General features: G+C 35.0%; 1 protein-coding gene across 2 annotated transcripts in view; it reads left to right on the top strand.

Moving 5' to 3' along the window:
- Positions 1-18,863, top strand: part of COL11A1 (collagen type XI alpha 1 chain) — a 165,482-nt gene that overhangs the window by 5,864 nt on the left and 140,755 nt on the right. For both annotated transcript variants that reach the window (XM_075156450.1, XM_075156448.1), the window contains exons 2-3: positions 12,005-12,172; positions 16,524-16,737. In XM_075156450.1, the coding sequence (XP_075012551.1) occupies positions 12,005-12,172; positions 16,524-16,737 (382 nt within the window). The remainder of the gene's footprint in view (positions 1-12,004; positions 12,173-16,523; positions 16,738-18,863) is intronic.

Here is an 18,863-nt window from a genome sequence, read left to right as displayed (position 1 = left end):
CATTTGTAAATTTTGTCCTTAGCTGTGTTTTGCTTTTTTTCTATGCCTATAGCTGAAAACTGTACAAATGTTCCATATTTGAAAACTCCCATTTATTAGAAGATATTTTTGAAGTCTATTGGGATTATTTCTGAATAAATACCTTGATCAACAAAGCTTTTAAGTGGGCTCGATTTCTTTCATGTTTAATTGCTGAGGGAACACCTTGTCTCTTCCTGTAGCAGTGACCATTTTTAGACTGTGTCTTTTTTTGGTATGGTAACAGAAACAGGATACTCCAAGAATTTAATACTTGTTTTGCTGATTTTCACAGTTGGAAGTACTGTCTCCACTGTCTGTACAAAAAGAACTTTTTTAATCTTTAGCAGAGGCCTCAACATAGTTAGACACTTGGACTGCAGTTCTGATAAAATCTGCTGTGGTGTAAAATAGAAGTAACTCCACACAAGTATTGAGACAGATGTTAAAATATTGTAAACTGATGGATCAATATAGGTCTGCACCAGATGATGAACTAGCCCAATCTTTTGTGGGTAACAAGTGAAACATTTTATGGAATCAGGATCAGGTCTTTAGTGCTTGACTGTAGTCAATGTTGCTGAACAAGTGATACAAGTACAACCTATCTAGTCTCAAAGAAGGTTTTAAGCAATAAAAAATCATGTTTTGTGGTGAAATACATAAAGAAAATATGAACTATCAGTTTCAAAATCTAGCTTTCACTCCAGAATTGTGCAAAGTAACAAAAACCAGAAAGAACTATTCTTATTTTTTGCTGAATATTTCCGGTAAATAAATAAGCCTGCAAGCTAACCTTATTAAATATCTGACTGTGTACTTGTATATAGGCAAGTTTTCCACTGGTTTCAATATGGGATTTAAGTGGTTTTTTGGTGTTTGTTTTTCTTTTTCACTGTATGAGTGTTAGAGATTGGTCTTTAAAAAGAGATATAGTTAGTAGTTGGTGAATATAAAAAATGCGTCCCATATATGCATAGACTGTCTTTATTGTCTTTGAAATACTATTATGTATTTAGTAGATTTTGCAGCATAGGAAGTCAATGAAAACATTTCCAAATAACTGGTGTGGAAACAGAAGTAGCCAGTTCTTAGCAGTTTCACACAAGCCCTCTGTTGATGAAGTAGTCCTTCATAGGTCGTTTAGAGCATTCCTGTACGCATCTGGATAATCTCTAGTTCTTGTAATCTTTAAATATGAAAGCACTGCAATAACACCGTCTTCTAAAAATGTCACCAACCAAGATCCCAATTAAATAATTCATCTAAAAACTAACACGTAGGAAAATTTTTAACAGGTAAAACAACCTTGAAGTATGTCTCTAGAAATATATACATGCGCAATATATATTCAGTTAATCTTATAAATTTATATTTAGGTACCTAGAAAAAAAACAGCTTGATTTTCAGGAGCGCTATGTAATTAATTTAGGCAGCTTATTTGGTTTCATTTTTGTACCTGGAAGATGCTCTGTAACTCAGTTTCACAGCCCACAAAACAGTTCATATTATTGAGTTCTGTAAAGTCCTCTGGTTAACATCTATGAAAAGTATTGGAACCTTCACAACGGACACTGCAGAACTGATGCTTTTGGTGCTTGCTCCCGGAACAGTCTTCTGTTACATGTCTGGGCTTTCAGTAGAGAGTTGGGAGGCATGCGATTCTCAGACTGCCAATCCCAAAAGCCTCTGAGGAAGTGCAGATCTGCCCAGACCTAGCCAGTAGGAAACGGTAAGGACAGAAGTGTGTCTGATGCTTTTCTGGTGCTTACACACCTACGGCAGAACTGCAGGGAATCATTGCTTGAGATGCAGAGACTAGAGCCTGCAGTGGGAAGGTAATAAAGTCCTTTCTAAGAACTGGGAATCTCAGTGAAGCATTTTGGGCATAACATGCTTCTGAATTCCTGCTCTTGCATGTTTATTCCTGTATTAATTCTTAGCAGATGAAGAACACAGTAAATTAATAAGTACAGATAATAATAATGATTTTAAAAGATACCCATCATAACTACCCACAATAAGTAAAAGTGTATAAGGGTAAAAATAAGAACAAAAATATTCCTACCACATTAGAAATAGCATAGATTTCTAGTAATAGATGGCTTTTGTGCTGTGTCCTAAAGGTCAACAAACTAACAGTTTAACAAATCCAGATTCTAACACTGCTAGTAAAGACTTCCATATTGATAATTTGGCAAAGTGGCAGCATTTATTACTTTTTCTGCTCTAACAAACTTAGGTCTAGCTGGTAAACTAAACTGCTTGTTAATTGTTGATAGAATCAGAAACTGGACTAATAATCTGGGAGAAGGAATGCAAGGAGGGGAAGAGTTACCAGGTTTCACAGTAGGAGAACTGCTGAAACAGCTTGACAGATGGTAGCTAAAATAAACCTATGTAGAAGAACTTTGACACAATCTGTATTTAAGACTGTTTTTAAAAGAAAAACATTTTTCCCTTTTTCTGGCCTGACAGCACTGTTCTGAGAAGTCAACAGCAGAAACTGAAGACTAGTTACCCCTTCATATGAGTTCTTCTTGTTCATGAAAATATTTTTATCTCTTACATTCATTAAGCCTTGGACCACCTAATGAGTGTCAGTTAGAAACCCTCATCGTAGTAGTTTTTATCTTTACCCACCTATAGAATACATGGAGAGTCCTTAGAATGAGCACTTATAGTTATGAAGATTCAAAATTTTAAGAAAAGTAAATAAACTAAATAACTGCAGGCTATTATGCCTTTAATAGGTAGCATAGTTTCAAAAAACTGTGAAGCAGCCAGTACCTTCTATTTAAGTTCCTAAATATGTTGAAATCTAACCATAGGTAGCCTGTTTTGAAAGTCTTGTCCACAAATATAAGGAGTCCCTTCATCAGTACCCACCAAATACACATATTTTAGCTTACCACGTTATAATAGCTTCTACTCTTTAAATGATCTGTCACGGTGAAATAAAACTGGACTAAACTTTAAAAAACCACTCCATTTAGAATTGAAGATTAATGTTTTGATGCTCTTAAGTTTTAGTTTTGCGGTGGTTCCATTGGAACAGATTACTGGCAGCATGAAACATTTTTCCATGGGAAAATATGAAGTAAAATAATAGTAATTTAGAAACATTAGTCTTCCTAAATTTCTTAGATAATTCTTTTTACTGGAACAAATTAAGCTCTTTTCTACTCCAGGATTGTATCTCACCAATTACAAGTTATTGATTGTAACTCTTACAGGCCATTTGTGGAGTCATCACTGATAAATTTTCACTTTCACATTAATCAAAAGAAGGACATTGCTGAAGAATTATGGTAACTCGAGAAGTTATCTGTCTATTATATCTGAAAAATATATAATACTGTTTATTATAAAAATACTCTTATTATATCTGAAAAAGGAAAAGCCACAGTTACCAAAGTTATTAACAGTATAGCAAACAGTTGCACACTCTGTTTGCTAAGGTATATCTGTAAAGTAAAGAATACTGGCTCTTTTTTTCCCTTGAGTTTTGTTGTTATTTGCATTTAAAGTATGCCCCCCAATCTGGGAGCATCTTGTAAATTATGTAGGTGAACATAGCCTTTAAATAGGGAAGGATCATTGTGCCTGAGCGCTCTCATAAAATTAAGAAACTAAGACCCAGGAGTTACCAGACCAAAATCTAAAGATAATAGGATTTCAACTTCTATGCTTTATTAGGCATTTGAACAGAAAGAAAAACTTTTTAGTCTAAATGAGTCAGCCCCTGAACAATTTCTTATGGGAATGAATTTTGTAGCCAGAAGTTGCCACCACAGTCACTTTCCTGTCAGTCCTGGAGAGTTTCACTTTGAGGCCAGACAGCGAAGTCCTTCCTTCTGAAAATGCAGATGATTGTTTCCTCTGCATACCCTATCTTCAATAAAAGTCTATCTTGAACTGTTTGGTCCTTAGTTACCAGCAGTTACCTTTAACTGCAGCTAAAAATGCTTTGCTGTACAGTTCATAGAAAGAAAACAGATGTCAAGTTTGGTATAGCCTATCTAAAAAGGTTCAGGGCTATATTCATTTCTCACTGCAACTTCTAAGTGGCTTGCAGTATGTTCTGTGTAGAACAGAAGAAAACTCAGGGTGTGGGACCTTCTAGATTAGAAGGACAGTTGTCCATTCTGACTTCCTTGGTTATCTCTTAAGGAATAATCAAATTCACTCAAAAGAACTCTCAATTCGATGAATAATATCTTTTCAATCTGCACATATTCCAAGTCTACTGAGGACCACTGCATGCATCTGTGATAGGATCACTCTAGATGTTTGACCACTTAAGACCTGATTAAGATGTGAAATACTGAGTAAGATCCACAGTATTGGGGAATTGCAGCCACTCATGGAATTGACCCATAAACTGCTTCTCAGTACAGCTTTATGTAGGAAAGGATGGTTAGAAACCTATCTGATAACCAATTAGCCTACGTAAGTCAAAAAGAATTTCTGAGGAAGCACTTACAAGCAGAAAATTTTTTCTTCTGCAAATAAAAAAATTTCTAGTAATAGAGCATTCAGGTCATTTTCTATCAATGAAATGAATCCGACACTGAATTTGTCAATTGATTTGTGACAGCAACAGACTTAAATTACTAGTAAGATACTGTGAGTGGAAGCTGATATGTATGCTAAGAAACAGGAGCTCAAGTGTTTCATATGCTTAAGTGTAAATTTATTGACACATACACATTAGCTGCTTAGAGTGATACGAGACAGAACATTCTACTTAGGTGAAACAATACAGCTCTGTTTTCAGTGTGTGTTAATGGCCTAACATTTACATACCTAGCATTTACATTAATGTCACTCACTAGATTGATTTGAGTAAACCTATGCGATTTGAGTAAGCCTATATGGAGAACTTCTTTCGGTTTTGGATCATCACATCAGTTGGTCAGTAGCTAAAAAATTGTAAAAAAGCATCTGTTGTAAATCAAAACATTTTCATAAATGCAAAGTCATTAAAATAAAGATAATTAACCTTAGAACGTGATTGTAGCTAGAAATATAATATATATAGATTTTACACTTTTATCCAAAAGATTGCTGCTGGTGTAATTCCAAGGATGACATTGCTGCCATTAGATGCACTGTTGATCCATCTTTTTTGTGTTCTGTACAGTTTGCCTTTGCGGGGTCAGATGGGCTTTATTGCAATGCAGAATTTTAATGGTGACTGCTGAAGCACAAACAAGAAATTTTATTGCCTATCACTAAGATATTAAGTTTGCCATGATCTCAGTTATAGACAGGATACATGTTTTATAAACTATGAAGATATGATTAAATACCATTCATTTAATTACCATCTGCATTTAAATAAATCCAAATGTTATGAACCAGACCTGACCATTCCAATGTAAATTTTCTTGCATCTGATACAACTTGTCCCTGTCATGTAATGTATATCCTTTTACCTAGGGCTATGTGGTCACCTACAAGAAGATGTGGAAATGCTAAGCATTTATACTGAAAACTGAGGTCATCCTTAAGACAAGGAGGCTTGATGTCACATATTGAATAAGTCATCAGCACATTCTGTGTGTCCAAAGGACTTCAGTTTCTGCATTTTTATACAGTTTCTCAGGCCCTCATTTCTCTGATATCATAACCTGTATTGTTATGGTACCTGGGACCTCCTCCATGGGCAGTTTCCACCAAGAGAAAGGGAGAGCCATATTATGTAATAGATTCCACCTCAAATGTATCAGGAAGTCAGTGTGAAGGAAGCAAGTCCTCTGATCTTGTATAATAAGTGCTGTTTATGTTTATGACATTATAACACATCAGAAATGAATCTACTGTTTTCACCAGCTTCTACTTAACTCCAGAAGAAACCACATTGAACAATGGCAGTAGTTATTAGGTATAATGCAATATAAAGGCATCAGAATTTGATCCTTATGTGTAGTATCAATATCAGTATTAATAGGAATGATATATCACAAATTTTATTTCATTTTAGAGATTGTGGAATGAAATGAAAGCGATGATATTTTTAACTGTGAATATATGATCAAAATGTAGTCTAGATTTTTACAGAGGTTCTTTTTCAATCTATAATTGCATTATATTTTTAAAAGGTGTGGTTATTAATTCATTGAATAGAATGCATTGTCATAGCCTTTAAAATAAATGTATCATTGTATATATAGGAAGTCTGGCTTGAAAATGCTAACCAAAATTGGAAGTCAGTTTTTATATACATTTTCACCTCTCCAAACAAACAGAAAACACATGAAGTTTCCCTCATGTAATTCATTCCTGATATTCCGTCCTGACCTGGCAGTGTAAAAGTGTGATCTAGTATCCAGTTTACAACTACTTAACTCCACTGAATCCTTTTAATTGCCAGCAGAGATATGCTGACAGAAGTTTTTTTTTCTTCCTTCTTTTTAGTTAACATGCTTTTACACATATTTTACTACCATTTAAACTAGCTTAGAAGACTTTATATTTCTGTCAATCTGTCTATTTTTCTCCCTAAGGTTCCTATTTAGTTCCTATGGAAGAAAGCTAAAGGGAAAGCAATGGAAGATTAAATATGGCTTTGGAGTTATATTTAATATGAAATGCTCTGGATGAAATGTTCTTATCCATACCATTATAAATACGGAAAGCTCATTGAGTGAATGGATGTACTTCAGTCATACCACTAGTAATGAAGACCAGAATTTGGCTCTACAATTTGAAATATTGCAAGCTGCAAGTTATTTCAGTACTTGAGATGTTACACCGCTAATTTTTTGGGGGGGGATTTACCTTCTTTATTTTTGAAAACCAGAAACTTATGCTGGAGCTAAATGATTAACAGTTTGGTATCTTGAAAGATATTAGGACACTCAGGTTCCCATCTCACACAATTCTGTCTTCTAAAAAGGGATTTTTGAAGAATTCTCTTTTGCTATTCCAGAAATCCCAGCACATTTAAACCCTTCTCCTCTGGCTACTACTGTATAGTCTGTTAGTGGTAGTGAACGTGTCTCTCTGAACTTCTTTGAATCAAGGACATGTGCTGTTGAACTTTGCACTATAATATTTAGTGAGAAGAATGATCCCCTGCAGTTGGTTCTCTTTCAGTGGAAAATTAGCACAGAGGAAACTTGCTTTTTGATTGAGTCTGAAACTAAGGAAAGCTTAATATGAAAAATGCAGGCTTGCCCTGATGAACACAGGCCTCTTTTCAAAGGATTATCTTGTGGCTTTGTCTGGCTTGCCTGCAGGAGGTGGCCTTCAAGCAGCAGTGCCGTGTGGCCATAAACATCTGCATGAAGGGACTCACTTTCAGGGTCTGGATCTTGTATTTTGTCAGATTTGCCATGGCAAACAGAGTTGAGTTTTCAAAGCAGACGCCTAAGTTTCATAAGGAGAATTAACTGCAGCCCAAGAACTGGTGAACAGAGCTGTTTGCATGATGCTTATTTGTTGGTTATTCCCTTGCCATCTTAAATCTTAGCACCGAATTGGAAAGATGCAAAAGCATTACATCATATATCATTAATTTGCAGTTTTCTTTACTTCTCTTATGAAAAAACTATCCAAGGAAATTAGACTAGAAGGTAAAATCGTTTAGGCAAGCTGCTTTATGCACTGTAAGGAAGTTCTTGTGAGAGACCCTAGATCTGCCAATGTATCGGTTACATTAATGTTGCCCCATATAAATACAAGCTGTAATCTTAATTTGTGGACCATGCAAACAGGCAAACTGCATGGCCTTAGCACTGGGGCTGTTTCTGGCTATTTCTTGCCGTTCCCAGAAAGCATGTGGAGCAGAATGCTAGAGAAGAGGCAGTTTTCAGGCAGAGCTGAAGCTACCAGGATACAGTGACACTGAGCACTGCAGAACCTACAGAAACTGGCAGAGAGAAGCCACAGTTTCAGCTGATAGCTTCCAGACTATGCTGTTCACTGACTCTGTGGGTTGTCTTCCTACCTCTCTACCCTGGTCTTCAAAGCAAGCCAGCGTTGGCTGTGCAAGGACTTCTTGTCATCCTTTGCACATCAAACAGGTTACCTCTAACCAGTTAGGATTTAAGTGCTGCTGTTTTTCAAGAGCTGTTTATTTTTGACTGGATTCCTACATGTGTGTGCTCTGTGGCATATTGAGAGCAACTGTGTCTAGTGCTTTCTGTAGAGGCATTGAGCAGATATCTGAACATGCACAGTGAGCTCACCAAGAATTTTGAGACTAATGTCATAGCAGAGGGCTACTGAACACTGGCTCCAACTAGGTTGCCATAGTTCCAGAAAATGTAAAAGAATCCTGAAATTCACCGAGACAAAATTTCCACTAGCAAAAAGAGGGTGTTTCTGCAGAAACCGTAATATATGGTAGCCCTATGCATGACACAGGAAGAGTGTAGGGGAGAAGTGTTTCACACAGTGAGCCCTGTTTTTAGGTGGGAGATGGCAGTAACAGCCATGAGGAGACTTCCAGGCCTGCTACCTCCCAGCTGAAATATAGGATTGGTTGCATCCTAATCTGGGTATTTGATGAGATTCAAGCCCAGGTTAAATAATGACACACACAAGAATGTTGCAAAAACATGGAAAAGGTGTTGCAAAAACATGGGAAAAAATGGAAGAGGCACAGACTCAGGCTGTTTATTTCACAGACTGAATGCTATGTAGGTTTCTATCAAAAGCAAATTTTTGTAACGACGCATATTAAATCTTATACATTCCTGCCTGGTTTATCTAAAGACTTCTAAAGGACTTCTTTACTTTTTAACTATTGGTCAAAATGGCTACCTGAAATCTTTTACATAAATTAGGGAAGCAGTTTCTGTTTCTTGTGATCTGTAAGTATTTAGTAAGTCAGCCATGTTATCATTGGAGATAGACTTATTACCTTTTTTGCGTAAGTTATGTCATATAACTTGTCATTTCTATGACAAGTTATATTTCTAGAAATCCTTGTAAACTAACTAGTGTTTTTGATATTTATGTTTTGTGAATCACAGTTTGCAGAAATAAATGTCATCTATGGACTATTAACAAAATGTTAGTTCTAATTATTTGGAATTTGTGGTTTGAAGATCGTTCTCTTCTATTATTATTCTGTTTCTTGTCTGGAAGTTTTTTAGCAGCAGAACTAGTGGGGAGTAATGAATAATCTTGTTTATGGATGAATACTCTCCCAGTCAGCCAGGCAAAAACCAGCCATTATTCTAAAAAATAATGAAGAATCTGGTACAAATTATAGAAAAGAGCAAAGGAAAAAGGAATATAGCAGTGGTTGACTTATACAGTGACTTGGAATTTTTACTAATATTTCCAGTGCCTGGTTCTACATTACTTTACTGGTTCAAATTATTATAGGTACTGCAAAACCAGCCATCAGTTACCAGAAAAAAAGTGTGGCAGTTCCTTCAGTATGGTAGCAACTTTAGAATTGTGTGGAATACCTATAGAAAATACATTATATCCATATAAAATTATTTAGTCAGTACTTAACAGAGAGGTAAGACTAATGTTTCAGAATTTGCACACTATTTGCACTATTGCAAACATTTCTTTTGAGAATGTTTAAATATAATTTCTTGAATCTTCAGGATATGTAGATTTTAAGTAAATTCAGGTGTGTACTGTAGCATTCATTCAAAATATATTAGCTTGCAACAAACATTGGCTATTGGATTTATATTTGGTAGCACAATCTGATGGAAAAAGGAAATGAGAAGTTGCATGATGTGAAAAAAAATTAAAGAAGCTCACAAGCATTTTCTTGTGAATATATTTTAAGACAGAAGAAGTTATGTGCATTCTAGGCTGATTGAGAAAACCTCAGATTTTGTTTTTAAAGAATATACTTTTGGTGTTATTCAAAGATAGGTGTCATGGTTTAACCCCAGCCGGCAACTAAGCCACTGCACAGCCACTCGCTCACTCCCCTCACAGTGGGATGGGGGAAAGAATCAGAAGGGTGAAAGTGAGAAAATTCATGGGTTGAGATAAAGACAGTTTAATAGGTAAAGCAAAAGCCACACGCACAAGCAAAGCAAAACAAGGAATTCATTCACTACTTTCCATCGGCAGGCAGGGGTTCAGCCATCTCCAGGAAAGCAGGGCTCCATCACACCTAACGGTTACTTGGGAAGACGAACGCCACCACTCTGAATGTCCCCCCTTCCTTCTTCTTCCCCCAGCTTTATATGCTGAGCATGACGTCATATGGTATGGAATATCCCTTTGGTCAGTTGGGGTCAGCTGTCCCAGTTTGTCCCCTCCCAGCTTCTTGTGCACCCCCAGCCTCCTCGCTGGTGGAGTGGGGTGAGGAGCAGAAAAGGCCTTGACTCTGTGTAAGCACTGCCCAGCAGTAACGAAAACATCCCTGTGTTATCAAGGCTGTTTTCAGCACAAATCCAAAACATAGCCCCATACGAGCTACTATAAAGAAAAATAACTCTGTCCCAGCCAAAACCAGCACAATGGTTAATCACAAAGTTGAGTTCTTTATATTTGGTAATGCCAGGAGATGAGTAGGATGCACTAGTTAAACTTAACTTTGTTCACATCTGTTATTGATAGTGAATATACTAAAGTGACTTCTGAGATACTACAGTGACAGAAAAATAGTAACACTGCCTAGAACTGTACAAATAGTAAGAAAAGAAGGTAGAGATGTTTCCATCAGTGACTCTAATTATAATATCACTTTGCCTATGTTTTTACACTCTTTCACTTGTTGTTTGCAAATAGTTGTTCAAATAATTGAATATTTGCACACAGTGAATTTTGGGCCTTAAGCTGATATTTGTTGACACATGAATAATGAATACATGTTGAATGAATAATGACACATGTTGAAATGAATAATAACAGGGAATAAATTAGCTATAATTAATGACAGTGCAGTTCAAAGACATGAAGAAGAGTCAGATTTACGAAATACATTTCTCAGCTTTAACAGTGAAAGTCATGTAAAACTTTGTCTTTTCAGATAAAGTGGTTATGAGTTTGCCAACATAAAAACTGCAAACAGTGAAAAAATGGTCTGTTGAAATTCTGTTTCCACTCAAAAAAACAAATTTGTGAAGCCGTGATCTGTAGGGAGTATGAGAATGAACACCTTAATTTTTTCTAAGAGAAAAGATTTGCAGTGGGCAAACTATATTCTCTCACTCCCTCTGTTGAAGTGCTTGTCCATTCAGTACTTGGCCCTTTTGCCATGGTGAACTTTTATAGATTAAAGCTTTGTTGTTGGCTTTTTTTTTCAATATATCTATATATACAAAAATATATATATATAAAAAATTTTCTATCTATATCAGTGCAGTAGCCACGCTGGATTTCAACTTTAAATTGTTAGACACTGAGCATAAATGCAACCTGATTGTACCTGGGTTCTAAAGTACAAAACAAGTCAATTTGAATTTAACTTGGAAATAATGAAAGACTGTGATCCAGTCCGTTCACTCCTTGCAGGCAAAGCAGGTACCTTTTTCTTTCTCTAACTGCATGAGAAATGCAGTTCCTTCCTTATCACTTTGTGTCTGAGAAAGCAGTCATGTCTCATTAGAATATATTTTAATGTTAGCAACAGATGAGTTTCTGATAGCAGATTATTAGTAGCTGAATGCTTTCGAAACTTCTGTGCAAACTTTTAAAATCAGTTCCACTTCTTAGAAATCACTCATTAAAAGAATGTGTTGTAAGTTTCAATCGCCGAGATTCTCTGTGTTTGGGAAACAGTGATTTTCAATGTGTAGTCAAGTAGTTTGAAAACCTGATCATAACAATTACATTGGATGGGATGAACTCTTATATATTTAAAAATAAATAATCCTGTTAGAATAATATTCTGGTGTAGGAGTAATCTGCAATAAATCAAAATAGGATGCAGCTACTGCTATGATTACACATATGCTATTGCAATGAAATTAATATACTTTTTAGAGGCCGCATACTGTAGAGATGCAAGATGAGTAATTCTTTTTGTTGGTTTGTTTTTCTTTGTCAGCTGAACCTGTTGATGTGCTAAAAGCATTAGAATTTCATAATTCACCAGAAGGAGTATCAAGAGCAGCAGGATTTTGCACAAACAGAAGGGATTCAAAAGGATCGGATGTCGCCTACAGAGTTTCAAAAACTGCACAGCTGAGTGCCCCAACAAAGCAGCTGTACCCAGGTAAGACTATCAGAAAGCTATTACTTTGGTAAATTATCTTACTGACTATGCTTTTATGGTATCTAAAGCACAGCATGTAGTCCATCATCAGTACCACAAAACACTTCTGTTATCCTTAGAGTTGGGCGTACATACAAATGACAGAGCATGCTCTTTATCCACTGAATGAATCAGCTTTTATTGGCTTCAGTTATAAAGCTCTTCATCAAATTCTGTGTCACTGACAGAATTGGCCTGTAAGTCATATTACCTGTTCTTTCATGATGCAGTCTATCTGATGGAAAGCTTATTTGGTGGCTTTGGCAAGTTTCCTCCAGTTTCAGTAGTCCATTTAAAAGCAGTACTTCCTGGAGTAATGCTGCAGTGGTAGAAATGAGTTGTGGTTGGTCACTGCAAAATCGTTCCCGGAAGTACCATTTGTTAAGAATTACGTGAGAGTATCTGGGTATCTGGGGGACTAAACAAGGCTAGTTGTGGATAGCAGGGAATGTGATTCCATCTTCTCTCAAATTTCTCTGAAATGAAATAATCACATTTTGGAAAAAATTCTTTGGATGTTGAGGAGACTTTTATTCCATTATTTTGCTGTCACTTGTCACTTGACTCAAACTGTTGAGGAAAACGATAATAAGAATATTAAAACCCAAAATCGTGGAACATGTAATTTTTCTGCTTTGATACATCACGCAGAGTTTGAACAACTCTGTCTATAAACATACAGATTAGATGTTGGCAAAGAAAAATACTTTTTTTTTTTGTCTTTCAATGTAGCGATCATATAGATATCATCCAAGATCTATAAAAGGGGAAAACATACATTATTTTGTAGTAATGCTGGGTTCCCAGAGCAACATGGGAAACAGCTATACACAGTTCAAGCCTAACTTACATGTTCACTTAACTCATTAGTTTACTTTTTTATTCATGGAGGAAGATCAAAGGAAAATTCACTACAGTTATAATATTTTTTTTTTTAACACAATTTTTCAGTTTTTAATATATCCTCTCAACTAAGTTGCATATAGTTAACAGAGCTATCCAGCTGAAAATACCATTCACTGAATGGCACATTATAGTCTACAATATCTTGCTGATATTAGTGTGACTATGTGTGTAATTAATTACTACTTCACCTAAGTAAGGTTTGCAGAATATGGGCTGCTCTTTCTTTAAAAAATGCAAAAATGAACCATTGTGTTGAAAAACTGCACAAGTTGCACAATGTAATAAGTTGGTACCTTTATATTCTGAGTTTTACAATGTGTGTCATTGAAGCAAAGTGGTACAACAAAAAACTTTAAGTGAGCATTCAAATACAACTGGACAGAAGATTAAACTGACTTGGAATCACTGATATTTTTTAAAGTTCAGAAGAGTAACAGCACCTTCTGCTAAATCAAAGCTTGAGAGTCTAGAGCTGGAAGTCTGAGAGCTTGGGTTGACTTGCACTTATCCATGAATCAAATCATAGCATAAAGAGGAGATCTGGCAGCTGCAGTAATAACTGTTCATATGATTCTTGAATGCCAGAATAAATAAGTATCTCATGTTGTTGGCTGATATCTAAATTTCTATAGCCTTTGACTGCCTTAATTTAGGTACTCTCCTTAATGCTTTCAGTTTCTATTTTACAACTAGAATGAGTTTGCTTGATTTTACCAATCTGTTGCAACACTTCTGTGTGCAGGAGACAAATAAAAAGCATTGCTCACTCACAGTATAAAAAGAAGCCACCACAAAACTTTGCTTAATACAGGAAAATGTCATGCTATCCTCTCCTTCAGTAAAGAACCTAGAAACAATTTTTTGGAGGTGAGTATCATAAATACTTCCTTTTGAGTCTTGAAGAACAGGCATCCTCTCCCCACCACAAGAAAAACTTCTTTTTTAGAGATTATTCTTAAAGATATTTGATCATGTCCCTTTTTCTTAGTGCTCTAGTAGTGGAAAGGCTACAAAAAATATCCAAGACAAGACCGAGTTGCTAAACAATACCAGGTGTAATGCTTGCTTTCAGCTAACTGCTATAACTCATCGGGAAGTATAGGTATCTTTTATCTACTGTAGCTCAAAGGGAGCTATGAATGGCAAAAGCTGGGAGCATCAATATATCCATCTTTTAAAAATGGATCTAATAATATTTACCAACTTCCCAGAATATAATAGACATTGATTTCACTGACTGGAAGGCATTATATAATTGTGAAGATAACTGCTTAGATTTTTATTGTACTGTTTGTTTATATGCTCTTAGTTATCTTTTACAAAAGCATATAGGAATGACAGGAATGGCAACACAGATATATACAAAGATTTTTCTAGTGATTTTCCCTCTGATTGTTATTGTTATTTTTGGTTATTGTTCAAATAGAACCATATCAATAAACAAGAAATTTAAAAGTAGTTGAGAAGACTTTGATAACTATTCCAGATATGTGTCCAAGAACTATATATACATAGCAATACATAAAGTTTTACATGTTAGAATGTCATTCATGTTTTGACTTTTTCAATCAAAACGGTGTTCGGAGGAGATTTGCTTATAATTACACAATGTAGGTGCAAGATAAAACATTTGGGAATATTATGTGATAGCAGTGATAACAGAAACTACTGAACTGAGGCACATGACTTATTTTCAGTTACCTTTCTTAGAAAACTCACAGGTTTTTTTTCGTAAGATGTTATCTGTTTGAAGAGCACGTACCCAGACTAGCTGAATTAGTGCCACCTGCCTTAAGCATTTTCAACATATTTTTCAGATTAACAGGGCAAGTGTTCAGTGCTTTTCAAATAATTTCTTTGGCTTTCGTTGGGAGTCATCTTTTCTCTTTCTTTTCCTTTTTTGTTATCTTTTTACTCTGACGTTAAAAGGTATAATGTAAAGTTTAATTTAATCTGTAAACTAGAAGCTTTGCTTTGTCATTAAAAAGCTTCACCAAAGGCTCACCAGAGTAAATGAAATGCTTCCTATTTATTGAGCTCTGATCCCTTCAAAATAAGATGTCAAAACAGTGGTCTATATTACTACAGTGTTTCAACAACCTTCTACAAAAAAGTTAAAAAGATGGTAGAAAGCACATAAAACAACATTGCAGCAGACAATATAATAAGTGTAGGGATTTTCTGTTTTAAGAGAGTAGCATGTCATTTAAAGAGCAATGAAGATTTTATGCATTTTGTTTTCATATTGTAACTAAAGAGTTAATGCAATCTATAGCCTGTCACAGAAGACTGTAGAATCCTGAAAGAGTTTTTCCCACAAGACCTGTTTTGGAAACAATCTTATATTTTCTCCTTTGGAAGAAGATTCCTAAATCAGCTTTCAATGTTGAAGTCTTACATACTTTTGTTCATTAAAAAAATATAACTTGTATTATTTTATTAAAACTTATTGTATTGTATTATTAAAATTTAATAAACATTTTACACACTCTTATGCAAACAAAGTCACAGTTATATTCATTGCCAACATTACAATTAGATTCTAATCCCTCTATTTCTTGCATGTCAGATTGTAGCTGAAGCTACACAGATCCAATGTATATTCTGGACTTTAGAATCTCAGTCTTACACTTCATTTGATATTAAGCCTAATAGACTTTCATGTCAAGTGAAATGCAGATTTACCACCAGATTCAACAGAAGCAGTACTGAGTACAAACCTCAGTCCTTCCTTTATAAACAAGCTATATCTACTTTTAATTTTGTTTATTTTTAGCTGTAAAGGTTGAAACAATGATTGATATATAATCTGTACTTCAAAGAGAAAGCATCAGGGAATAAATGAAAATTAAATGTTCTTTGATTTTTGCCTAAAGCTCCTATTAAATAAAACTAGTTATGTATTTTTTCAATGTTGTGCACAGTATTACTCTAGGAAGACTCAAATATATATTGTGAGAGAGAAACTAAAACTAGTGGTTATCAAGGGAGATGAAGGACTTGGGAACATATTTGCTAAAATACAAATACTTATTTTGCTGAGTGAAATTTGTAGTGCACGCTTTTAAATTAGAAGATTGCTAAAAAGAAGATGAATAGAAAAAATAATGAATGTGAAACTATCATAGTTCTTGCATATATTGTATTATAACATAAATTCACAATAGATTTGTCATGTTTTTGAGAATCATTAAGGTATATCTTTCAGGAATTAAAGCGAGATCAGAAAGAAAAAAAAGAGATAAAAAATCTTCCTAGTGTAATTTTTTATGTATTCATTTTGGAGAATTAAAAAACCCCAACAGTTTGTATGTGGGATCCTCTGTGCTTATAAAAAAATGTAAACCTTTAAAGAATGGCTTCATCTTTTCTGAATTTGTAACTGTATATATCCCTTTGTTTACAGGTGGAGATTTTCCAGAAGATTTTTCAATATTAATGACAGTAAAACCTAAAAAGGGTATCCAGTCCTTCCTTCTGTCTGTCTACAATGAGCAAGGAATTCAGCAAGTAGGTGTTGAAGTTGGTAGATCCCCTGTTTTCCTGTTTGAAGACCAAAATGGAAAACCTGCCCCAGAAGACTATCCTCTTTTCAGAACAGTCAACATTGCTGATGGCAAGTAAGTATAAAATTTTAAGATGAAAAATAATACCACAGACCACTGTATAGGTGATTATGGTCTTTACAAACAGTTATCTTAAATATTTAAATAAATCAGTAACACAATTTCCAACTAGTTGGATTGCTGTGGTACAAAATCAGAGAACCTTTGCAGCAGAATACAGTTCCAGCTTCAAATGGTGTATACAGCTACAAATAAAGCCAAACCACCTTTCTTGTTTGCCATTTCTATAAATCAAAAGTGAAGAAATAGTCATGGAAGTTAAACTCACCAAAAATAAACATATGAAGATTTTTTCCTGTGCCATATAGAAGGAAACTGTTTTCAAAAAGATTCAAGGAATAGTCTCACTGGAAGGGCTGTCTTGTCCATTTGAAGGTGATAGGCAGAGTGAAGACAAGTTGACAGGACAGCACAGAATTTCTCCTATCCTGAACCAAAACAGCAGATAAATAAGATGGTTTGAGATGTCTATATATAAGGAAATCAGGGAAGAATAAGCTGGACAATTAGTCTGAAGTGCTGCAAGTACTTATACTGCACCCTCAGTAAAGGCAATTAATCTCGAACACCTATTGCGTTATTAATGCAGTTGTTAATTTTTTGTACCTAACTTCCCTTTGTAGACAAACAGTCATTCTCTGGGAATGTCATTCTAGGGCTTGTAAATGGACATTCATTCTTTCAGAGGTTTTTTATTTATTGTGCTGCAGTCCAGGAAGAACAGCCACAGTCTTCAGAGATACACAGAATGAAATTTTATTAAAGCAAAAGAAAACAAATCAGTAGAGAAGGACGGGCAAAAATTCAACTATAATGAAATACGTTTATAAAGCAATAAAGGATGAAAAAAGAAAAAAGTAATTGTCTTCTAGCCCTTGTATGACCAGAGAATGGAATTATACCATGAAACCTAAATCTGATGCATTTCTCTAGCAGGAGGAGTGATAAAATAAAGCAGCAAACTTTTTTTTTCATTGACTTCCTCTAAATAACAAAGCTTTGACATGGATTTCAGAATTTCACCCAAAATGTTGAAAAACTGATAAAAATGAAGAAATCAAAATGAACCTGGTTTGGTACAATTTCCTGCAGTGAGACTATACAACTTTTAAATCAACTGGAGTCAATCCTATCCACAGTGAACTATGTTTTCATGCTTTCAGCTTCTACATGCTTTCAAAAGACAGACCGACAATTTTCTTCTGACTCAGCTATTTTATGAAGAATCTAGGACAACAATCTTCACCTCAAAATGAGATATATTTAAAAAGTGTAAAGAGTGTAATGTGCCTGAGGATGCATGGACAGTTTGCTTTTATAATGATAACGTTCAACTGCGTTCCAGAGAAAACATGGAATTAGAGTTCTGGCTCAGTGATACTGTTTAGCAGTCAGATTCGATTAGCTTCGAGGTGTCCTTTTGATATACGGAAGCTCTTTGTATCAATGATCTAAGCTGTCTCTCTCTGATTTAGATAACCTTAGTGCCACAAATGCCAACTAAAATAATTCGATTCCAGCCTTCCTCTTACCACTTAGTAATATGACATACTTCGACACTTTTTGACCTCGTCTATCAAAGATTCTTTGATGTTTTGCTCCATGTTAGATTACAGAGTGGCTTGCTCTTGCTCTTAGATATTTAAGTTGTCATAGCAGGGAGAGTCACTAAATTAATGTGGTCTGTCATGATAATAAAGTCCCATAAAGAACATCGTATAGTTGGGCAAATTGTACAAAACTTTATTCTCAAATATCTTTTAAATAAAATCATTTGTCAGTATTCTGAATCACTTCATTCACTTTTTGGTGAATATTTATGTAGGCAAAGCTGTTGTTGCAGGGATACTGGCAAGCATTTGTAAGTGTACGTATCAGGAAAAGCATCTATGTTGGAATTGTTGTACATATCTGAAAAATCTCTATAGCTATGGGATACATTCAAATAAGCAAAAGAACATGGTAAAATTTTGGTGATTGATCACAGAGAACAAAGAATAAGCTGCTGGATTAACTATATTTGCACAAGTAATTACTTAAGTAATTTGGAAAATCAAACACATTCAGAAAAATAAAATCTGCTGTCAGATCATTCAATCTAATAAAATGTAAACAGTGCA

This window comes from Calonectris borealis, chromosome 8, assembly GCF_964195595.1.
Source record: "Calonectris borealis chromosome 8, bCalBor7.hap1.2, whole genome shotgun sequence".
Taxonomy (NCBI): domain Eukaryota; kingdom Metazoa; phylum Chordata; class Aves; order Procellariiformes; family Procellariidae; genus Calonectris; species Calonectris borealis.
Note: the sequence above shows the minus strand (reverse complement) of the source record. Positions and strands in the feature narration are given on the sequence as shown.